The 25174-nt window shown below is 34.9% G+C and overlaps 1 protein-coding gene across 4 annotated transcripts in view; it reads left to right on the top strand.

Annotated features, from left to right (window-relative positions):
- The window catches only part of SLC4A7 (solute carrier family 4 member 7), a 99990-nt gene that overhangs the window by 50447 nt on the left and 24369 nt on the right, over window positions 1–25174 (top strand). For 3 of the 4 annotated variants that reach the window (XM_067291487.1, XM_067291489.1, XM_067291488.1), the window contains 9 exons: window positions 3040–3175; window positions 4212–4372; window positions 6517–6705; window positions 15751–15866; window positions 17243–17400; window positions 19346–19433; window positions 21033–21179; window positions 22457–22560; window positions 24067–24241. In XM_067291487.1, coding sequence (XP_067147588.1) covers window positions 3040–3175; window positions 4212–4372; window positions 6517–6705; window positions 15751–15866; window positions 17243–17400; window positions 19346–19433; window positions 21033–21179; window positions 22457–22560; window positions 24067–24241 — 1274 coding nt within the window. Of the gene's footprint in view, window positions 1–3039; window positions 3176–4211; window positions 4373–4405; window positions 4814–6516; window positions 6706–15750; window positions 15867–17242; window positions 17401–19345; window positions 19434–21032; window positions 21180–22456; window positions 22561–24066; window positions 24242–25174 lie in introns of those variants that run through there. The other variant, XM_067291490.1, reaches the window with a different exon arrangement.

Here is a 25174-nt window from a genome sequence, read left to right on the forward strand (position 1 = left end):
CATCTTCTACAAGAGATAATGACTCTGTCATATTATTCTCTGAAATGCAAGTACTGGACACTGCTTTTGGGAGTTTTTCTTCAAAAAACCCTTTTATTCCTAGACTGTATAATGAATGAAAAAGTTACAGTGTAATAGATAATTTTGTGCTACTTCATGTGTGGACACCTTGCTGTTCTCTATCACTTCTCTGTGATTAGAATCGTGTTCTACCTGGGGCAGTTCTCTGAAACAAAGAAGTTTCCAAATGGGAATACTTTGGCAGCAAATCTCCTTTTACCATTCTCATTCAATTCTTAAGGTTTCATCCACCTTTAAAGCTTTCCCTCCAAAATATAAATTATTATCATTTGCTCGTATGTTCGTAGAGTTGCTTTACAGGTTCCAAAGTAGCAAGTAACATTAAATAGACAGAAACTCACTTCTCTCTTCTGGGATGATTTTTCTGATATATATGATGTGGTAGAATTCTTGGGATATGTTGGATTTAGGACAGTCTCCTGTAGATCTTTGTGGATAATGAATATTGTTTGTATTCAAGAGCTTATTTCAGAGCTTTAGTAGAATACTACACGTGCCAGAAAGGCACTGCAAAACAAAAATTCAATTTTGATTGGCGTTTACTAGCGATTCAGATGTCACGTCTGAATCTAAAAGGTGATCTTTCTTCTGTACTAGAAGCATACAACCCTGTGTTCAGATCCAGCAGCTGTGAGAGTAAGATTTTCAAGGAACAAAATAACAATTAAAAAATTGAGATTTACCTGGATTTCCTGTCTCTGGGCAGTAAATTCTGTTGATCTGACCTGTCCTTGAGATAAAATGAGTAATCCAGAATAAAAACAGAAATACTATTCTGTGTATTTTAATACAGTGTACTATTTTGGAAAATAGATTGGAATCATTTTGACAGCGTACAGTTGAAAGAACTTCTACTGAACACTGCAGATTAGGCATTGCCCTAAGGTGGAAGTACAGATTTTCCCTTGTTTGAGCTAATATACTCGTTTTAACAGAACTGTGTCATGTCCTTTCAGGATAAAATTTCATGCTTTCTGGAACTTTTTTTCCTTTGAAAAATTCTTTTTTTTGGGGGGGAGGGGAGACTTTCTCAGTTGAAACTATTGGAGAAAAGATGTTGGAGATGATCTTATTAGTTGCCAGGCGATCATAAATTACATTGATACATAAAGAAAGACAAAGTAGTGTTCCTAGGCTACTAAACTCTCAACTGAAAAAAGATGCAGATCTAAATCAGCTCTGTTGAGGCCAAATTGAGTCTAAACTCTGCTCACCTCTCATTGACTCTATGTGGTGTTTACTGCAAAGCATTTGTATCATGCTCTTGATTCCTGAAACATGGCAGTTGGAGTCCCAGGGATGAACAGTTCAAGCTTCTTTCTTCCTGAAAGTGGTGTTACGGCAGCAGTTGGTTTGGTTCCTAAAGTAATACTGCCCTGTTCCTGTGGTTCTGTGCCTGTGCTTATAGCACTGCCACAGTTTGGCTGGCTCCAGGTAGAGCCAGCTCTGGTGTACCTTTATCATACCATGGGTGGTCTGCATTTAAATAAGCTGCTTGTGGTTAATTGAGGGTTGGTTGTTTAGATATTTTGTGTGATATTGAGACAATAAAAGGCCTGAAATATTCTGGTACTGCAGAGAAGAGCATTCTGGAAAAGTCCCATGGAAATTATTATTATTATTATTATTTTTTTTTTTATCATCTTCACAGCATGATTATAGTAATATAGTATGTAGCCTTTAAAAAAAAAAAAAAAAGGGGGCGGGGGCTGCAGTTTACTGAAAACACTGTAGCGGAGCATGTTTGCATAAACTGACTTTTAAGACACTGTAGTCAACTGTAATGCAGTCATTTACTCTTTATTTGACTTTTCAATTTTAATACAGACTTTTTACAAAAAACTGTTTAGCCTTGGCTTTAAAGTGTATTTATTTTTATATTAAAATATCGTTTGAGAAAAGTTTACTAGAAATATCGGCAAACATTTTTCTTTTAAAAAGAAAAGAAGGGGAGGAATTCTTAATTAGTTTTCTTTTTTCTTACTGTGTTGTGTAGATACTTTGGTGATTGCTAGGTTATAGAATTCATACATTGACAGTTTTCCCTTGAAACAAGATCTGGATATAGGTATTATAACTTAATCATATTGCTGAAATACATGTTTTCTTGTGTGTTTTTTTTTTTTTCCTCCCCTAATTTCTCTCATAGCAGTGAGGTGCACTGGTAATATTTGTTCAGTAAAGATGGTTAAATTTTGTTGTAAAGAATTATTACTTAGCCTGTTTTACTAGGCAGTATACTATGAGAAGTTAAATATTTCCTCAACGTTTTAGCTGTTTAGCTTCTACTTTCTTATGCTAATTTACACTCATGTTCAGTGCTCCAACCATGCAATGAGAAAAAGCTATTAATTCTCTTCCATCATACGTAAGCAGCAACAGGTTGTTGAAAAACCTGCTGTCTTTAATGAGAGTGCCTGGGCACCCGCTATATAGAACACCAGCAACAGCAACAAAATCAGCTGTTTTGCATGTTGAACTATTTCTCTTATGAGGGCACAACCAGTCTAAAAGTTGGGCTATTTATTTCTGTCAGTCCCCCTTCTCCCCCTTAATGTTTGTGTAATGATGGTATTTATTTATTTATTTTTTTCCCAAGGTGAAAACAATGTTTCTAGCCCTTTGGTATATTAATTTTTACTTCCTTACCAATTTTGCTGTTAATGTTTGTTTTCATAAGACTGATCTACAGAAGAGCTTAAAGTATGTAATTATGTTACTAGGATGCATACATAATTCTCCAGATTTTTTTTTGCTTTGTTTTCAGAAAAAATGTAAAATTTTTAAAAGGCTTCCTTTTCAAGAAACTTCTGCATTTGTTTTGTTCCTGTCCTCTCTTTATGAAAATATTGTGCTGCATTTTTCTAACTGAGAGCAGAAAGTTTAACTGTTATGTTGTGTCCCGTGCAATAGATAATGTTTTTTTTTTTAATTGTTGTTTTTCTCCTTTTCTTCAAGACACGCCATCCCAACGAGTGCAGTTTATCCTGGGTACTGAAGATGATGATGAACATATTCCCCATGATCTCTTCACTGAAATGGATGAACTTTGCTTCAGAGATGGAGAAGAATATGAATGGAAAGAAACTGCTAGGTAAACAAAAAGCAGATTGTCTCAAGGTATTTCTTCTAGTGATCCTATTTCAGAGAAGCCAGGTCAAGCTTAGAATTTTCATGAACTATAGGAGTTAGTTACTCAGTTCAAGTTCAACAAATTAAAACGCTTATTCTTTTTGTCCAACTTTGGAACAGTCAATATGGTGTCTCAAGAGACTCTTAAATTCTTATTGGTGCTGTGTTGATTTACTGAAGGCTGATTTTGCCAAGCATTTTGGAAGGTACAATTATATTTGGATATGAATACAGAGGTTGAGCTTTGTAGCGCAGTATCTACCGTCTCAGGAATTGCTTTGCTCTATTATTGCTGATACATTAGTGTCAATTTTTTCTCTTGAAAAAATTTAAATAAAGTTAAGTATTTACTTATGTTCTTTTTAGGTAGTAGTTGGTTAATTTTTTGCAAAGTTGCATGCCTGAACATTAGAGGATGTCACAGTTATTTTTGCCCAGTGCAGGTCTAATTGCTTCCCTCTACATATGCTTTGTAATACATTCTTTGGTATTCAGTACCACTAGTTATAGTATTACATGTTAATTTTTGCAGAATTTCAACTTACATGATGCCTGTGAGTCAGAATCAAGATTGATTTATAGTTACACATATTAACATTACCTAACTTTTGAATGTCTGACTTTGCACCCTAAGAAACTAAACTGTGTTTCAGACAGCTTTCTGATCCAAAAATACAGTTGAAACTGAGACATACAAATCAAGTAACAAGGCACGATCCTGTACAGTTTATCAGAATTCTTGAATAGGCAGGTCTTGTTCAAACCAAAAGAAACAAGGTGGGAGAAAAGTAAAACCGTTAAGCATGGATAAAGGGCCTGATGAGGATGTTGCGACTATAAATCAATTGGATTGTCTGAGAAAGTGAAAGCTGGTATGAGCTGGTGGGTTTTGCTCTTCTGTGGCATACAGAAGTCAAAGGGAAGGATGGGATCATTTGCCGATTTTTCTCTTGCAGGAGAAATACAAATATATGTGTATATATACGTATGCATTGCAGGTGGCTAAAATTTGAAGAGGATGTTGAAGATGGTGGTGATCGATGGAGCAAGCCTTATGTAGCAACTCTGTCTCTGCACAGTCTCTTTGAACTGCGAAGCTGTATTCTTAATGGGACGGTCATGTTGGACATGAGAGCAAACGCACTAGATGAGATAGCAGGTTGCAGCAAAACTTTTTTTGAAATATTTCATTTCTAAGTTTTAATCTAAACTTTAAATGTCTTGATAGTTTTTCTTTATGTTCTTGAAACTACTACATTGAAGAAATAGGTATGTGCATGTTTACTGCAGTTTTCTTCCTCTGGTTGTAAAGGGCTGGTCTTGCAAACTTCACTTATGAGGAGCTACACTTGGATGAGTAGGACCTCCTTTATTACATATCTTAGGATGAGGCCCAGGATTTGCCTTTATGTTCTAATCCCTGAATGTGTTCTTTGTCTTTGTTTCTACAGATGAAATGTAAATATCTGCCAGAACATTGTAAGACTTATTTGTGCACTTTAGTACCATAATTATTAATCATTACTTGGCTGATGTTAACTTGATGCCATTAGTGCAGTTGAGTGTTGCACATCTGGTATTTTTTTCACCTTTATAAGAGGTGAGCAGAAATAAATCTTGTAAATATTGTTTGACCTAGTATGTTGAGTGTCCTCACTAATCATATGACCATGGTCATTTTGGGTATTACAAAATCAGGTTTGAAAACCTTTTCTCATATATACCTGCTTAGCCTGGATGCCTGTGTGGACTATTTTTACATAATTTTCCTGGTATGTCTTGCTACAGGTACCACACAGTGGAATGCTGTATCAGGAATCATGCTAAGGCTTAGGGCTGACCAACATGTATGTGAAGGACAAAGTGTTTTAACATAAAAACATTGGCACTATTTGAAACAAAAAAAAATTTTTTTTTTTGAAATCTTTGAAATTCACTCAAGAATATTCTCTTTCTATTTTCCTGACTTATTGAGTAGGAGGGTTCAATACGTGCTTTGTAAATGTAATGTTTTGGTTTTTTGATAAATGAATTTAGCAGTTATCTTAGTACATAAGAAAAATAATTATTGTTTAATTCTCTGTAAGCATCTTTTTTTTTTTTTTAATAGCAGGTATGTTAAGTGGAACTAGAATGTATTGAGAGATTGCATGAATTTGTCTCAGTTAATTCTATGTGCCATTATGAAAACATATAGGAAAACAACCATTGATATAGTAATGAGGATACAAATATGTTTTCTTGTTCCCCTGAGCCATGAATACCTAATAGGTATTCTTGATTCACGCTTACACAGGAAAAAAAGGTGAGAGGATTTCTTTTTCAGAAGCCATAGCAACAGGCTATGTGTTGTAAAGCCAATAATCCCTGGAGAAATCTGTGTTGTAGTGACAAAGACTTCATTGCATATAACTTTGTAACGTATTTGGAACCATCAGCTTTTTCATTCTGAAAAGCTCTATGCAATTTCAGGTTACCAATACAGTTAGGTTCTTGATATATCAATTAAGAGGGATAAAATGTATTTTGCAAGTTGTGTGTCACATAGGCTTATGTTGGTTTGTACAGTTAATAATAATAATAAAAAAAAACCCAACAGCTAAGAAGTCACAGCAGATATTTTTTCAGATATGCAGACATTCATTCCTGAATTTGAGCATACCAATGAGATGTCTTTTGGAAACTTGAAGTTGTTTGACAGCTCATATTGGTTTTAGCAGATGGAACTAGCTTTTGTTTTATGCTTCCTCTTCTACGTGAATCACATGGTGTCAGGTAGGGAGTCTCAGGAACTTAGGACATTTGAAGGTGACAGGAGATAAAGAATTCATCTTATTACATAGTAACTTTTCCTTTAATACAGTTTTATACTTTCAAAATAGAAAACGCCAGATTAAGACTGTCTTAAGGAGTTTGTTCTCCTTTGTGAGTTTGTCTTAATGTGTTCCCATGTGAATGGTTGTTGAATATGTAGATGCTCTTTTTTTTTAAGGAAGTGGAAGTTAAAATTTGGAGTAAATGACAAAATGAATTACAAAATATTAAACAACCTATTTCTTAAAATGATGCTACTAAAGTACTGTCCCTTCAGATTCACATAACTGTGCTTCGCTTATTTACACATTTGTTTGTTCAGGGAAGTCTTTGAAAATTTACTGTGGATTCTGGAAGTTCACCCCCTCCCGATTTAATTTTTTCATATGAATTGGTGCAACTACAGTGTTCAGGTGTGCAGAGGGAGAGATTTGATAGCTATATATATAGTTTTCAAATTTGATTTTTTTATTATTATTATTTGTGTAGATATGGTTTTGGACAACATGATTGCTTCTGGCCAGCTGGATGAATCCATAAGAGAGAATGTAAGAGAGGCTCTTCTCAAAAGACACCATCACCAGAATGAGAAAAAATTCAGCAATCGGATTCCCCTGGTTCGGTCTTTTGCAGATATAGGCAAGAAACATTCTGACCCTCACTTGCTTGAACGAAATGGTGAGATAAGTTGTAGCATCCAATTTCTTCTAACCTGTTAAATAATGTTCTCACTGGGAGATGAAGGAAAAATCAGCTGATAATAGCAGATAAGTGTTTCCTTCTTGATAAGCAAGGAATGAATGTGTATGTGTAACCATGGATGTTCCTGTTTATTTTTGATTTTACTCAAGCTCTCTACTCCTGCCTGTATACATAGCATGCATTATTGTTATGAAGTGTAGAAGTAGACTCACATTGATTCTAATGCTTTTGGGGATATGCTTGAATGAAATGTGTAATGCTTGAGGACTTTCAGCATTGTGGTGTAGCTTTATATGTTTGTCACCTAGATCTTACTTACTTATTGGTCTTTGTACTAGAGATTTTTTTTATGCTGATGTCATGAGTTCAGTGATGCTGACAATTACTATGTTTTAATTGTGTTATGTTATTTTTAGTTGACTAGGAAGAATTCGCTATGCTTAGTGAGGAAAATTGTTTTTAACTAGGACACTTATTTTTACCTTGTTTTGTATAGAAGGATCTAACAGGAAAAAAAAAAACAAACAAAAAAGGCATTTACAGCATTTTTCCAGCATATACTACATCTTTTATTAAAACTAATTCTGAAAAATTCTGGAAGGTCAATAAATTTCATCCAAAGTCTGGTAACAATGCACATGCCCAGAGCAGCTTACTTTTGTTCTTATATATCTTATGACCTCTGTTTCCATCTCTGTTCTTCATGTTTCCTTTCCCCTTGCGTTAACTAAGACAGATGTAATTTTATTTAGAATTTTTCAGTCTAGAGAAAATTTAACACTGATAACATGAATCACTCCTTGAAATGAAGTTCCGTTTCGTTCTTGAAAGATGTCTCATTTCTTACAACAAGTGTTTCACTTAACTTTAAGTTCATGGGTGCTCCGAGTCTGACACATACTTGGAGTTCCTCCAGCAAATGTCCAAGTTTGCTGATAGTGTTTCTTAGTGAATATATGATGCATACTTAAACGTTTCACTGATAGTTTCAGAATTAGTTGTTTCTAGAATGAAAATATTACTAGTTTTTGCAAAAGTATTTCTTCTACATCTTCTGGCTTTCATGTTTTGTTTAGCAAACTTCAGCACTTCAAATATAAACTTGGTTTTACCCATGCTTGAACACCTGTATTCCTCAATTGTAATTCTGAAAATTGTGTATTTAAGGTGTCTTGCTTTTCAGTTACTTTTCACATAACTTCCGCTTTCCAGTGTGTTTTATTCTTACACTATTCCTACAACAGGATATAGGATGTATGCTGACATATTAAACCAGTATAACATGAGGAACTCGCTGCCAGCATATACTAGTTAACTTTTTCTTTATATGCATATATCACCCTCTACACAACTGGTAAAACAAACATGCAGTATAATACATTTTAGGCTCCTTTTACAGCTGTGTTTATTAGGATTAGGTTACCTCATGTTCTTGATTCAGAACAGACCTACTGGCAGAAGTCTGGTATAGATGCTATAGTGATTTTAGTATAGGAAAAAAATCAAACAATTTGCTTTATTGGTCCTCTTAGCTATTAAAACTGGAGTGTAGTAAAGACAAGCTTTAATGTTCACTTTAAATAAAACGTATATCTGTAGGACCCACTCTTCCAATGTTAGAGTGGGGGGAAAAACCTATGTAATGATATTTACCTAGGCATACTTTCTGGCTCTCCTTCTCATAAATTATTCTAGAGCTGTTCAAAGTGTTGGTCTCTGTATAGTACCTAATACAAATGTGAGACTAAATGTGTCTAGTTTGCTCTTTCCTTGCTTGATGGTGTTATGTGAAAGCAGCATGTTTTTCATTTCAAAGATTGTAGGAGAAGCAATCGGTACTCTTCTCGGAGACTGCCATACTGGGAAGAGTGTTTTTTGTAAACAGGAGGAAGGATGTCACTAAACCATCTAATGGAATGTGGATGTGAGGATAGATGGCCTCTCTTACTGCTTAAGGAAGAACTGGTATCCATTATGAACCAGTCTTTGAGGAAAGGATGGCAAGCCTGTCTTCTCTTTAATATGAAATAGTGGGGCATTAAGGCTGGATAGGACAAGAAAAATAACAGTGGCTTTTTGGGAAATGTGTCTGATCTTTAGCTGATGAGAATATTTGGTAAGCCACAGTAAACAGAGATGGAGAAGGTACTATGTAATAGCATATCTATGTGCCCTCTTCAAAAATGGTATATTAAGACTGCAGCTGGCTAGAAAACTTTTCATTAAAACAAAGTTTTTGTTGGAAGACAGGTGTAACATGATTACATATGTTTGATCATGTTCATTTTGAAAATATTTTCATTTTAAAAATCAACAGAACTCTGTATTTAATGGATGTAGGTAATAGTGAAGTCATGTAATGTTTTGACATGTTTGGTTTTTTTATTTTGGGATGGTATTAAAGGTAGCTACTGAATTATTTGGATTGAGAGATCATTTGTCTAGGAAAATCTAAGTTGGTTTAAAGAGATACATTTTCTGTGTGTATGTGTATATATATATATATATTATTCTTGTGCTAAAAACCTTGCTGACTTTGAGATCATATTATCTTCTCGCACATCTTTTTGGCATTCTAATCAGTACTTACCAATATTCTGACTTTTCTAATGTCTAAAATCAAATTTGCCCTTATCTTACTTGCATGAGTATGAAACTTTTGGGCCTTTAAAGCTTTCAATTTACTATGTAGATTGTTCATGCATAATTTGTCTCTCTGATTTTTAGTGTTTCCCTGTTGTAAGCCTCATGGTGTTTCATTTGTTTTATCTCAGGGGAAGGCCTTTCAGCCTCCCGCCACTCTTTACGAACAGGTCTCTCTGCCTCAAATATTTCCCTGAGAGGAGAAAACCGTTTGTCTCTTCTTCTCAATTACCTTCTTCCTTCTTCAAGAGCTGGAACCCCGGCAGCCTCAAGGTGTACAACCCCCGTAACTACCCCTCAAAACACACCACCCTCCAGTCCTACCTTCAGCCACCTGCCAACCACAAGTGCCCAGCCAAGTCCACTTCAGGGCAAGGAATTGCTGGTATCACCTGCCAGTGACGATATTCCTTCAGTAATAATCCACCCACCTGAGGAGGATTTAGAAGTGCAGGAAAAGAAGACAGAGGATAATATTGACAAAACACCAGGCAACTATCAAAACTTAAGCTGTCCATGTGTGATGCTCTCTGCATCTGGATCACTTGCATTGTGATGTTATTAGCACATAGCTTGGGCACAACTGAATATGATAACTGTTACCTCTGCCTGCATGTTTTATTTCTTCTCAATTGTGACTGTTTTCTTGTTTGGCATTCTTAACTTTTTTAGCTTTTTAGCTAAAGCCAGCCAAAGTATTCTTTAATTAACCTTAATATGTGTAATTAAAAAGGATTTTTTAAAATCAGTCATATATAATCAAAATGTCAAAAATGGTGGCCTTTTCCTTTCACTTACTTCAATCCATGTCAGTTCCCCCCCCACCCCCCCCTCCTTTTTAATCAACAGTGGATGTAGTAATATTTTAAACATGTGTTTGTTGTCCTGAGGTATCTATAGTCTAAGATATAGTGAAGTATTGGAGAGGAATAAGGAAAGAATGAGGAAGGCTGCAATAATCTGTGTTGTTGGTAGCTGAGTTGTATTATGAAGTCTTTGAGCAGTTTTATTTTTGCTTTTGTGCTATTACAAACCAGGGCTATTAAAAGCAGTAGTAGTTTATGATGAAACTGGCAGATTCAGTTTATTTGTAACTGATTGCAGGTAGCTTTCTGCATCGGAGGCTTCATTATTGTTTTGTTGTGTTTGATAAGCTAAGGGAGTGTAAGGTAAGTAAGAGTTTATAATCACAGGTCAGAGCTCAGCAATTTATTAGTTTGCTAGGCTATTATTCCTTCCATGTAAAAAGACAGATACATTGAAAGAAAGAGGATGAAAAGTTGTGACAGTTTCTTTAATCATTTTTTTATTAGATGTTTCATAACTCATGCATTATGCATGCTGTTATACTTTTTCTGCTTTTGCAAAATACCACCTACTTAAAGACTTTGGGATTCTCCTGGCTAAATCTTGTTTTAAAGAGATCACTTTTCTTTTTAGCCTCTAATGGGCTACTCCTGGATTTTTTTTTTTCTTGTAGAAATGTATCTTGCCAAAATCTGTCTTGTATGTTTGTCTGCTTATGTGTGTATTTAAAAAAAAAAAAAAAAAAAAGTGAGCAGTTTTCACTCAGATCATCAGTGAGGCTTTTCTTTGCTTCCTTCCTCACTTGATAAGACAGCATAAGCTTTAAAAATTATGGAAACTTAGTTTCACCAGAAGTACTGCAAAGTGTCTGGGTATGTGAAAAACTTTTTTAAACAGTTGGAGATATATATATATATATATATATATATATATATATACACACATACATACATATATATATATATATATATATTTTTTTTTGGCCTTTCCAACATATCTATTCATCTCCAAGCCAGAATCAGTTTCCGGGTGAAAAAACACACAGTCACATACAGCAGTGAAAGCAAGCTGACAGAGAAAAGAACTGTTATCTGCCTTTTCACATTTTGCAGGCAAGTCACTAAACAGCAAACTGTGTTGTAGACTATCATCTGGAGGTGGAGTAGGGGCCCCTTCTTTGCTTAAAATTAAAAAAAGCCAGCAAAAAAGTCTTTCTTTGCCTTCCTTATGGGAAATTAAGAGAATTTACATAAAGATCATTCTCATGGGTGATCTTTTAACGGTATTTAAAAAACAAAAGTAAAGTAACAGATGTAATTGGTTTTGCAGTTCTCATTTTTCTACTCATCGGACAGGAATGACAACATGCCAGACCCAAGATCTTTAGAACCCAAGAGAAAGCAAGCAAATGAAGATGAAATACTAGATTGTGTTGTTATCGCTATTAAAGCTTTCCACCACCATCTCCAAGTTGCTTTCAGATTGCTTTTGTGCCTTGAGAGAATGTTTTTTATAAAGGAAAAATCTGGAAAGGATGATTTCCCAGTTCATCCATAAAGGTCTTTCCAGAGAAAGACCAATAAAAGAAGTCAGGAGATTTATTGTTTTTTGGTGTGTGTTTTTTTTTTTTTTTGTTTAGTTTGATTTTTCTCCTTTTAATAGAAGAAATCGTATGACCACAAAAAGATGTGTTTTCCTTTGAAATGTCTTTGAAGATGTTCTCAGATTCTGGCTTCTGGGCTGTGACTGGACTGATGCCTATCCTGGGAGACAGACCCAGAAGGGAACCCACATGAGGAAGTGTTCTTCCTTGTCAAAAGAAAATTTCTCTAGATCCATATCATTAAAGATAATGGCCTGTACTTCCTCCCTAACAATTCAGAATTTTGCACCCTGAATACCTTTTCACACCTTAATGATTGTGTTGGATTTGCATCCTGTGAGCATTAGGAACTGTGGTAATTTTGTAATAAATGACTTCTATTTGGCATTCTTCTATCCTTATCCTTGTGCTAGACAAAATTTTTTTTTCCCCTCTTTATATGTAGCTGGAAGGTTACTGGACTTCATGTGAAAGAGGGAAGGGACACATTTTCAGATAACTACTTGATTTTTGTCACCCAGTTATCAGTTTTATAATAAGTCATCCCAGGTGAAGGGTTCTCTTCAGTAATTTTTGTTTCTTTTGTCATCTGTTCAAGAACAGCTTTTGTTTTTCTGTCTTTGGAACCATTGAATAATGATTTCCATAGGTAGAGTTGGGAGGAGAGCTATGTTACAGCTAAAGTTCAAGACTGTTAATTCACCAGCATCATTAAATTTTATTAATGTCTATGAATAACAGCAGTCTGCTTTAGCAGATAAATGTGTTAAGGGGTCTTTGTTATTCATTGAATGTATTTAAAACTTAATAAAAGTAATATAATATTTAGAACAATTTTGTTCTTAAAATAATCTACTTAGTGAAAATAGGAATTCAGAAATGTTTGCGTGTTTGCCTACTAGGAATAAACCATTCAAAATTTTTTTTCACATAAGACTTCATAGGAATTTATTTAAAAAAATTATTTTTTATTTCCTCAAACATGATTGTGATATGATTTTCCTTTACAAGTTTCCTTTTTCATAAATTTTGCATATATGCACCTAATTATATTGGGACAGTCATGCTTAGGTGCTGAACTCATTTTCTTTCCCCTGACAAAGTTTTCTTGTCTACTGAAGCAGAGATATGGGAGGCAAATGTCTGTGTTCTTCTTGCTTCTTTTTCTAGTAGACCTTTTATATTAGATTTTTGTGAACATAGTATTAAATTAAGCCAAAGTGACTAGAAAACACATTTGATCTTTTGTGAAGGTGTCATTGGAAAGTACTTTATCTTGGATTATTTTATGAGGTTTTGAGACTGCTTCAGAGTTTCAAGTATAAAAGAGCTCATGGAAGCACTATAGGAGCACTTGCTCAAGACTCATTCCACAGTTTTCTTTCAAAGGAAACAGGTGTGCACTTGCATTACAACATTAAGAGTACTATGCACTCTTAATGATTTCCTCAGTACTTTAGTAAGACTATGGGAATTTTTGCCTCAATCTGGAAAAGCTACTAGGTAGTTGCCTTTTTAGCACTAACCTCTGAATTAGTATTTACCAAATTGGAGAAGAGAGAGGAATAAGTTCTATTATTAGTCTGAGATTTGAGGAAGAGTGTTTCACTGTTAGAACTAATGTTTTTATTCCACATTTTGCTAAAAATATAAGGTGATTCATCAGTATAATGCAATGCAATATCATACAGAGATGCTTGCTCAGGTCTGAAGCAAGTAAGCAGTATTCTCATATGAGCACAGCATTGCATCCAACTCTTAGACAACAATAAGGAAAATCATTTATACTTAGTTTAAATTGGACATATTCCTGTATCAATGCTAAGAAATATGAACCTTGACTGTTACTGTTTGGGGAAATTTTGAAAGCAACCTTTTGAAAGAATCAATATCACTTTAGTACTGAAGTAGTAAATTATCCTTCTGCTAGTATGTAGAAGTCTAGGGATGAAATTGAGACCACTGTTTCTATGCACATTTGAGAAAACATAATGCAAAACTTGTATTTTTTTTTTTTTTTTCCAACTTCCACTGATCATGCATGTTGGGGTTAAACCAGGTAGGTTGGAGAAATGGCCAGTAGACTTGCTCTCTATCTTCCTTTTGATTGTCTTTCCACTTTTCATTCTAGTGTCTGCTTGCTCTTATTCATGGGACACTCATGAAAAGAAAAGTTCAAAATGATGCGTTATTACTTACCTTTTATCAATCACAAGCCTTTTATTGCCTTTATTGTTACGTGGGGAAAAATGTGAAATGACCCTGTGATTATCTGTATATGTACTTTGATGTCCCCCTCACTCTTCTTCTCCAAAGAATTTCTAGCATTTCTCTTCTGTCTCTAGATCTACAAACATGTTGTAACATCAGTGTAACATCTCATACAATTAAATATTCAAACAGCTAATTTGACAGGTGGTTGATTGTAGTTAGCTATTCTTGTGAGCAATGCATACGTCTCAGAGCAGAAGGATAGAATGTGATTTTTTTTTTTTTTTTTTTGGTTGGTTTAGCTTACTGAAAGTAGTATTTATATAGCACTAGGTAATTACTTGTACATATTAGATTTCACAAAGGAAATTATGGCTTATTAACTTCTTTTGATCTTTTTGCTTCAGGAAAAGCTACCCATATCATATGCATTCCTGTGACCTAGAAGAATGAAAGTGCTAAATGCTCCTTGAGTTTTTTTAAACAAATTTGGAGAACAAGTAAAGTGAATTCAGCTGTAATTTGAAATGTTAAAAAAATTAAAAAATGTAAAAAAAAAAAAAAAAAAAGTCAAATTGTTAAATAGTAAACATGGAGGGAGGCCACTCTATGTTTCCAGCAGATAGCCAAAAAGTAACCAATGAGGACTTTGGTTTTATTTTGACTAGAGTGATGTTGACCTTTACAACAAGCATTTAATATGTTATACAAAGTTCAAACTTCAGGGTTAGTCTAGATGTGGTTTTGGAAGCATGTTAAAGCATGTTTATCGCCACATCTAAAAGGTCTAGTATAGACAAGCAAGGCAAAATACACTTCTAGAGCACATTAAACTGAACAAGGAAAAGCTCTGTAATCCAAAAGATGGTATTTCAGTTTGGTTATACATGCCCAGACCAGCTTTTAAATGCTAGCTGGTTAGGGATGACTGTGGCAACATGGAATTCAGTATATGAACACCTGTGCTGCTTTCTTGTGTGTGTGTGGTGTTGTGGTGTGTGTTTTTTTTTTTTTTTTTTTTACCCTTCAGTGAACCTGCAATTCAGTGTTGTTAGTAGCTTGGCAAGCTACATAAAACTGCTATGTCTTAGTGCAGATATTAGAGGGATGCTGTACATTTAACTCAGTAACTTCACTGGAAGTGCCTTCTTAGCTAATGTGTTTGAGAGACCCTTTTATATAGTATTATCTGGTCAGATCTGTAGTTGGAGCTTCAATTGGTTTATTTAAATCATGGTTTGCAAGCTGTTGACCCTTCCTGTGCTATGCTACTTGTACAGATGTAGCTACCCAACTGGGGTATCATCTCTAATACTCATAGCCTGAGACTTTTCTAGACTTTTCACAATTGGAATACCCACTACACAGCAAATAGGCAACAGAGGTGTTTGCTTTGGGTATTTGAGGACTTTTAAATATAGTGAAGATGCTGTCTACCAAGTACTGGGGTGGTTAAGACTGAATGTTAACACACGTTTTTTCTCTTGGCGCCCCTCCCTTACCGCCCTTAAAGTCACTCTTCTGGTGACTGTTCTGCAAATGGCCATCATTTAGGCAACATCTTATTTTTTCCATTATGTCAAAATTTTTACCATAATGACTTTTTAATGTTGCATTTATGATACTAATGTAGGGCACTTTTATTCAATAACTTGCACATTCGCTTTGAGCAAGCTGCCACATTGAGTTTTCGTAGTGTTGCATACTTGGTTCGCTCTAAACGTTATTTTGAATTTATCTCCTTTGTTTTAATTTAGGGCTATTAGCATCTCCACAGTCAGCACCTGGGAATTTAGACACTGGGAAATGTGGAGATGTTAAAGGTACTGGAACAGGAGGAAGCAGAGAAAACAGCACCGTTGATTTTAGTAAGGTAAATAGCACTAAATGTATTAGGATTCAGCACAATGGGATTATGTTTAAAAAAAAAAAGTGGTGGTTGTTATTGCTGTCTTAGTTAAGTATGACTTGTATAAGTGTCAGAAGGTGGCATAGGTTAAATGTGTCGTATGTTTTGATAGTCTCCCCAGTGGTACTGATCTTTCTATTTCATTAGGTGATCTTTTCAGTATTTTGGTAACTTGATGAGTATGGTCACTGTACTTTCTCATACAGAGGGAGATATTTTCAGATCTGCTATAAAGACTCTTATGAAAAACAATTTTATAGATGGTATTTTAAGGTTTTCTTCTAGGACTTGCTGTTTTTTGGGGGAGGCAAAGGGGGCTTTTAAAGGGGACTTGTTTTGCACTTCTAATGAGTTTGCTGCACAAAAGCTATTGCACATCTCAATCATTAGGAGTGTATATTATCACTTTCTGAAGCAAACCTTGTGTATTACTGTAAATGCTTTCCGTTTCTTTTATGATTTAAATTTGCTGGGCAAGTTCCAACCTGGCTGTTATTATAAAACTCAGTTCTGTAGTGTCATCTGTACTCTGAAAGATTGTAAGAAAACTGGTTTGCCAAGTTAAATAATTGCACTTAAGCAAAGGTAACTTACACTGTAGTTCTCATCTACTCATGGCAGGTGCCATTTATTCCTGCTCCTCTGTCACAGTTTTTATGTTTTTGCTTGGCCTGTCCTTCTGTACACCTGCCTTGTCTCCTGTTGGGCAGGAGTCAGCCTCCTGGCACTGTAGTTGTGGCACACTTGGTATGGGACTCAAGAGGCCATCTGTAAGTTCTCTAGATAGCAGTGTGTGTGTGCATATGTGAACAAAGAGTTCATGTACTGTACCGTTTTCTAATGCTCTTCTGTAATTATATACAGAAACAGAAGTTTACCTTTTCAGTTATCTTTTTTATGGATGAAAAACATACAAAATTCTTTTGCAAAACTATACCTTTTCTAACATATGAAATATGAAGCCGTGAAATAACTAGCTACATTCTAGAAAACGTGTAATTACATGGACTCTCCTTAGTTAATTGTGCATAGGCTTGTTAAGTTATGTGCTATCATAGAATGTTTGTCATGATAAGTAATCTTAAAAAGGTGGTTATGCAGTTTGGAGGCTTTTAGTATATAATAGGTAGTAGTAATGCTAACTTCTAGAAAATAGTTTAATAGATGGCTGGCTGACATTTTATACATATGTTTGTCTTTTTATGTATGGTGGGATATTTTATTTGCTTTTACATTTTTCTTTATGGAATAAATGTTTGCTAAATACTGATATATTTAAAATTATGTTACAGAATTTCTGCTAAGGGGAATAAACACTTGTTTCATCTTTATATGAATAGGTTGATATGAACTTCATGAGGAAAATTCCTTCAGGAGCGGAAGCATCAAATGTGTTAGTGGGAGAAGTAGATTTTTTAGAAAGACCTATTATTGCATTTGTGAGGCTCTCCCCTGCTGTGCTCCTCTCAGGTCTCACAGAGGTTCCAGTTCCTACACGGTAAATAAATGCCCAGAAAGCTGGGTTTTACTTATACAATAAATTAATGACGTTTAAGATTTCAAAAAGAGTACATATCAAAATTTAGATGATAAACTCACCGAGTCAGGAAATGTAACTTTTGTCTAACATGTTGCTGGTCATTTGCTGCAAAATTTGTAGTAATGAGATCTGCCCTAAAATTCTTTGAATGCTTTAAATATAAAAAATAATGCTGTCTTAAGCAAGCATAAAAATTGAAACTGATAGATGACCTGAAGAAAAAGCAATGAGTCTTCCAAGCCTGTGTTGCCATTTTAAAGATGGGCATGAGGAGTGTTATAGTTCCCTTAGCTGCAGCACAACATGATGGGAGGAAGAGTCCACTGAGCCTGAAAGTCTGTCTAGTGTGAAACACTGTTCTTTATGTAAAAATTTATGTCTAGATGAATAATCTAGATGGTGAAAAAATTTATCTTTTGGATTATATACCCAGATCTACATGATTGACACTGCGGTAACTAATCTGCAGCTGATAGGCTGAATCTGTTCTGAATCTGCCAGAACATGTCATCCAGCTCACCCCCTGCCATACTGTCTCGTGTGTCTTGTGACCACGTGTGACTGTGTATATTTGTCACATGACCAAAATGCAAGTGTCATGATGAGGATCCCAGCTCATCTCTTCGTGACAGGACTTACACATACCTCAGTCCTAGTGGAGAACAAACACTTCATTTTCCATGCATGTTGATGAATTGGACTGTTCTATGGTGTTTGACACCTATTTTTGATTTTTACATTTTTGATTTTTATGTTTTAAAATGATCATAGTGCTTGTTTATCTTCATGGTTTTCAGTGTATGTACTCTAATGAAAAGTGAAAATAATTTTGCCAGTATTCTTTTAAAGGGATGTGAGAAATTTCAGAGAGTAGTTGACATCTGTGCTCGTAATGTTTCACATGAAATTCATAAGTTTGGGTAAGCAAAATATTGTAGCTAAAATTATCCCGTCCTGTTTTTTTCAAAATAGTGAAAAGTTACAGATTGGAAATAGCAAACTTGATTTTGAAGATGCAGTCTCAATTTTGGTGTGGGTAGTCAGCTTGCAAAGAAAGAATAATGTTGAGATTTTTATACTGTGAAGTGAAAAAAGCGCTACTTTTTTCAAATGTGTTGAACTTAGGAATTTCATATTCATAGAGTGTAGTAAGAAGGTTGTGAAAAGAATTACTGAGGCTGACTCTTTGATTATATCCTTTTGTTTATAAGATCATGGTCCCGTTTTTATTTAAAAAAAAAAAAATTGTGAAAATGATTGTGGTTGGAAATGGAGACCACCTGGTACCATGCGCTGTGACCCATCCCTTGGTTGGATTCCTTCCCAGTTACAAGACCAAAATGTCTTGTAGAGTGTCACTGTCACTTGTTAGGTGTCCAAAATGCAGGTTCCCTTCCTTTCCACTGACACAGGACCAGGATATGCCTATATGGGTATAGCCAGTGTGTTTCCTGAAATGCATCTGTGCATCCATTAGGTGACATACCTGGACATAGCAAGTGAGAGGGGTGTAACTCCCGTGAAAAGGTGATCAGCAAAGAGGCTAGAGAACAGGTCATATAGCTCTAAAAACCTTTGTCAATGAGAGTGTCAGAAAGGCTGTAATCCAGAGGAAACTTTCATTGGGCTCTAGCCTGTGGATTTCTGTTCCAATTATAGCATCATACCTTGCTGAAAAATTAGGCTTAACTAAGGTTTCAGAGTAACTTTGGTTCAGTATTAAAGTTTCAGTAATGACTTTGAGGCTTGTCTTAGTCTTGCAGCAGTCTGTAAGATCTGAAACTGTGAAGAACAAATTTTTACTTCATCATCAAATTTTCTTGAAACATTAGTTTGAAAGAATTCTCTGATTATATTGAAATGAGCCAGCCCTATTGATTTGTCTCAATTGTTTCCTCCATAGATTTTTGTTTTTGTTGCTGGGACCAGCAGGCAAAGCACCGCAGTACCATGAAATTGGAAGATCAATAGCTACGCTTATGACAGATGATGTGAGTGATGTATTTCAAACACATGTAGTTAAAGAAGTCTAGAATAATGTATTTACTGACTGCTTTTAAATATATCCTGGAATGACAGGTTAGAGAAAAGGAACCAAACTGGTTAAATGAAGAACAATAAAAACTCGTTTTTTTCCCCCCAGTTCAGTGAATTAGATAGTGGTAAATGAATTTTTTTTCCCTTGCCTTTCTTGTAGAAATCCTAAATATATTTCAGAAAAGATATTCTAGCCATGGTTTATGGATTTCATTTTCCTGCTATTAAACAGAAATATATCTGATATGAAGCACACAGCAAGCTGCATAACTATTTAGGACAGAAGATTTAAGAATGCATGCAATTGAGTCATCACAGATATTTTTAGAAAAGCAGGATCGAATGATCAAAATCAGAATTTTATTAGGCATTGACTAAGTATTTATTAGGCATAGAGCTCTGGTGGACAGCCTTAAAGAGCATAGGGGAATCAGGACTTTTTAAAACAATTTCTTATCCTACTGAGCAAAATTAGGATGTTGTTCCAATTTTGACTTCGGATTGAGTGCCACCTACTGAATCCCTGATAATGAATAGGGTGAACTAGTAGAAATTTTAGTATTTCTTTATGCTGGAGCAGTTTTAACTTTGGAAATTTAAACCAGAAATTGGTCATTTCATAATTGCTTAGTTAGCACATGATACAGTATTTGTTCTGAATGAGAACTGAATCTTAACTTAATTTTAGTTGCAGCTTCTAATTTTTTAAGTAGACCAATTTTTAGCAGTGCTGTAGATCATTGAAATAGAAAATTTTAATTGCTCACTGGTCTAAAAAGACCTACATAGGCTTAAAAGTTCTAATATATGGTTATTAGAATTCATGGTCAGGTCTTTGGAGACAAATAGTTCAGGTTCCAGTATGTGTAGAGGCAATTTAGGATAATCTTCTGGAACAATTTTTAATACCAAAATTAACAATGTTGTTCTATATAAAATGCAGCTTCAGAATTCAGGGATTGTTTTGTTTAAATACTGCCTGTTTTAGTTTTAAACCATCAATTCAAAGTTTGTGTGGTTGTGGTCTTTGAAACTGAGTGTAGTTTTAATACTTTTTTTTTTTTTTTTGAGTAGTAGAAGGAAATGAGATTGCTTTCATGTGTTTAAGTCTTCTAGAATGAATTAAACTAGAGGATATATAGTATATAAATAAAGTTCTTAACAATTTGTGTTTTGGTTTTAAGATTGTGTTAATTTTTTTTCCCGATTTAGCACAGTACAGTGACATTGTGACTGTAGTGCAGAATTATCTTGGCAAGAGTACATTACTCTGATTTACTGAATTCTGAAGATTAACTTTTTTATGAATTTTAGAAATAAATTCAATATTCCTTTTGAGGTTAAAACGTAGAATCCTTATTTTATGTTCTGTAAGGTTGTGCATATAGATAGTTCTTAATGCAAAAGTATGTGAATAAAGTAAAAGCCTGATTATAGAGGGCCTTTAAAATTTTTTCCCATCTCATTCCTTTTTAAAAATAATTTAGTGTCTCTTGTCATCCATTCCTCTTTTAAAAATAAATAATTGAATGGTGGGTACTTTCTCCTTATAGGTTTTCCATGATGTTGCTTATAAAGCTAAAGACCGAAATGATTTATTATCAGGAATTGATGAGTTCTTAGACCAAGTGACAGTCCTGCCTCCAGGAGAGTGGGATCCATCTATACGAATTGAGCCACCAAAAAGTGTTCCTTCCCAGGTAAAAAAAAAAAAAGGGGGGGGGGCAGATTGGAAATCCACTAGCTAGGCCCAGTAATTTTTATTTTGAAAGCATTATTTCCAAATGCAAGTTAAAACATACAAAAATGTATATTGAGTATGAACTTCAGTAAAGTATCTGAAAAGCCAAAGCATTCTTTGGAAGAAAAAGTGGATCATTCATTTAAGAGAAAAAAAAAAAATGTGTTGAATCAGTATCCTGATTTTTTTTCAAGTAAACTGTATTTATTTCTGTAATACTGAAGTGAGTTTGTCTGTGATCTAAGTGAGTTGGTCTGAAATTGTAGCTGGGTCCACAGTATGAATGTGATTATTAATCTAACAGTGGTCAGAAGAACCTTGTACTACTTACAAAAACTTTATTTGCATACAGCATTGGCTGAAAATCATTTTGATGCTGTATATTGTCTAGCAAATAATGTTTACAGGAAGTTTATGAAATAGATGAAAATGGATCACGTTACTCATTTGTGCTACAAGGCTTAGAATGAGAGCCATGGGGAGGTTGGACCTCAGAGGGACTCGGACTTCTTTCCTCTCTCCCCCCTTATAACTGAGGGAATTCCTGCTGCAAGGATCAAGTGTAAGAGAAAGTAGTACTCTTGATTCCGAAGGGTGATGTTGCTGTTGAATTATGTGATGATTTGGGAGAATGGATGGAATATAAAGGGGGTGACAGCAGTGCAGTTTATCTCATAAATAGCATGAAGCTGCCACTTTAATTTGTTTCCAAACTAAGCATGGCTAAGGCTTTTCAGGAATGTAAGCTTGGCTGAGAATTTTGAGGCGCTCATGAGCTTGCTGAAAGAGGAATGACTTCTCATTTATACATCAAATGTATACTGTATTTGTTATAAAGCAAGGTCAGTGTTTGTTACAAATGAGAGGCCTCTACTCTGGCTGGGGGGGAAATTCTTGGCTTTCTAGGCCTTGTGACCATTGTGTGGTCTTGAAAAGGCAGACTTTGTTTCAGCGTGTGTCAGGGGAGATATTTCCTCTGGAAATACGAGAGATGAATTCCATTGTGCAAGGCACTGGTAAGATCTTTTTTGGAGTGTTGTACTAGTGTTGTTCTAGTCATCTGTATTCAACAAAAGATGAATTTGGCAAATAGAGGACTGCTGATAAGCTAGAAATATGGAAAAGTCTTAAAAGGCTTGGAGTGTCTACATACTTGGTTTGAATTATACTTTTTTTTAGTGTAAGAGCAGTCTTGAAGTATGCTTTTCTTTTTTCTTTTTTTTTTCTCCTCCGTAGGAGAAAAGGAAGATACCTAAGTTTCCAAATGGATCTACTCCTACAGGAGAGACTCTCAAAGAAGAAGGCCATCATGCTGGACCTGAACTTGAGAGAACTGGAAGGTGTGTTCACTTCCCTAAATACTAGTTACCACAGAGAAATAAAAGTGAATAAAAGTAAATCTTCACAGTTTTTAATGATGACATTTTAGCATAAAAATTCATGGTGTAAGAGTCAGGGCGCATCCTTTCTCCTTTTCAAGTGTTGGGTTCTTGCCTATAACTACCGGTCTGCTTAAAGCATTTTCAAACCTGTGGCAATATTTCTCAACACGTTTGTGAAGGTTTTCATATATGATGCTGCCTTATTTAACTAACTGACTTTTAAGAGTTGTGGTTTTTTATTATTATTATTTTTAATTATTGAGAGCATGCAGTTGTCATAATGATAGCAGAAATATACAATTTTCAGTACTGGGCTAGGTACTGAAAATTTCCATTAATGCAAATCCATTTTATTAAACAGGTACGAAATGGAACAACAAGGAATATTAAGTGGGAAAAAGTACTATTTTGTTCAGGTTTCTTTTAGACCTGAAATAAAATTGGAGAAATTTATTTCAGTTGCAATCCTCTGTCAATTCTGAAATCCTTGTCAAAAAATCCACAACATTAGAAATACATCTGGATAAAACTGAAACTTAATGTCTCATCAGATATGAGAGTAGAGGTTAAATCAGCTGAGAAATTCTGGAAAAGATGTACAGAGTTGTTATACCCAGAATGATAAGCTTCCAAATAAAATGCATCTTTCTCATTTATTTGCAAGAAGGACAAAGATTTGTATTGATTTTTACCATTTTGGCTTAATTATGCTAATTTCTTGGCTTATTTCATGCAGTATGTGGGACTAAGTTCATTTTTACCCATAGAATTATCTCTAGATAAGACTACTGGTTTTTTGTAGGAATGGAATAATTTTTTTTTACTAGTCCTTTGTAATCCACACCAAACTACATGTTTTGTAGGTACAAGCTTTACCTAATATTTTGGATATGGGCCTTGAAAATTTTTAGAAGCTACCAAAAATCTTTTAATTTCTTGCTAATGACTGCCCAGTTAAATTGACTTACATATGTTTGTTTTCATATTTCCCATTGTAAAATTTCTCAGCGTTCAAAACTTTTCCACTGTTAAAGATGATAGACCTAAATTTATTTATAAACCTAACCATATGTATGTAGAGAATTTGGATTAAAACTAAAGCTAAAACTGCTTATTGGAGTTTTGATATTGAAAAGTATTAATGCAGTTGTCTTGGTTGAGCCTTAGCATATTTCTTACATGCATATTCCTTGTTCTGAAAATCATTAGACAGATTTGTCTTGTACATATATTTCGTGAAATCATTTGCAAAGATGTTTTTTTCATTATCTAGCCCATTATATGCAAAAATACCTAGCCAGCTTTTAAAAATATGGATAATGACCTGCTTGACTGTATTTTTGAAAACTACCAAATCAGAATTGATAAAATTCATTTACATTTTAAACTGTGTTATGCCCATAGTTCTGAACTAGCTAGAATCCTTTAGTGTACAGTTTGACGAGTTTCATCTCACCTATTTAGGCTTTTTGGTGGTTTGATACTTGACATCAAAAGGAAAGCACCTTTTTTCTTGAGTGACTTCAAGGATGCATTAAGCCTGCAGTGCCTGGCCTCGATTCTTTTCCTATACTGTGCCTGTATGTCTCCTGTAATCACTTTTGGAGGGCTCCTGGGAGAAGCTACACAAGGCAGAATAGTGAGTACAAAGAATCGTAGTGGCCAGGCTTTTAGACCTTCAGAGGCAAGTCACTGTGTGCATTTGTCTCATTTATTTACACTTGTATTTGAAGAATTTACCCACAGCACTTGATTAGCCTGCCCAAAAGCAGATCTTCCCCCAAAAGGTAATTGCTGTGGAAAATGTGGGGAACCCATGTGAACAGGAGAAGATGCACAGTGGAGGTAAAAAATGTTTATCCTGCCTTACTGGATGAATAGCTTTATGAATTGAGAAAGGGCTTGCATTGCCTTCTTTTTGGCTGCTTCAATAAAAATAATGAATAGCAGTAAAGGTGCACCATCCCACTAGGCCTGCTTTAGGCAAAGTCAGAGGCTCAAGGTGGATAGCCAAGAATATGTACTGGCCTTGAGTAGTAGGCCTATGAGGATGATAATGCCTACATTGTATAGGTAGAGAAAGTACATTGTGTGTTTAAGTAATGGACAAAATATATGCCTTCACTAATGGTATTTTCTTATCAATAAAAAGATGGCTAAGGTTTATGAACAGAAAATACTCTTCATTGTAAACGACCTGAATATAAATGAGTAAACTCATAAAATGTTGGTAGTGTTAATGTTGAAGAGTATATAACACCAAACGCCTTTTTAATCAAAATACTTGGTTGTGCTTTGTATATTTTGGAGTAGGGAAAAAACACTTACATCCACAATTTTAGTAAGTTAGCATTTGTGTCAGCTGGCTTGTGACTAAACTAATTTGAAGTGTATTTTCTGTTTTTTAAATCTATTGCAAAAAATAAGGCTCGATCTTTTGTGGGAGGGGAAGGATATATTCAGAAACTTCCTTTACAAATTCTAAGATTCTGCTGAAGCTTGTAATGGTGCTATGAAATTCTTCATTATACTTCTCAGATCAAATTTTGAGCTTGTAATGTATTAGAATATA

The sequence above is a fragment of the Apteryx mantelli genome, chromosome 2, assembly GCF_036417845.1.
Source record: "Apteryx mantelli isolate bAptMan1 chromosome 2, bAptMan1.hap1, whole genome shotgun sequence".
In the NCBI taxonomy this organism is placed as follows: domain Eukaryota; kingdom Metazoa; phylum Chordata; class Aves; order Apterygiformes; family Apterygidae; genus Apteryx; species Apteryx mantelli.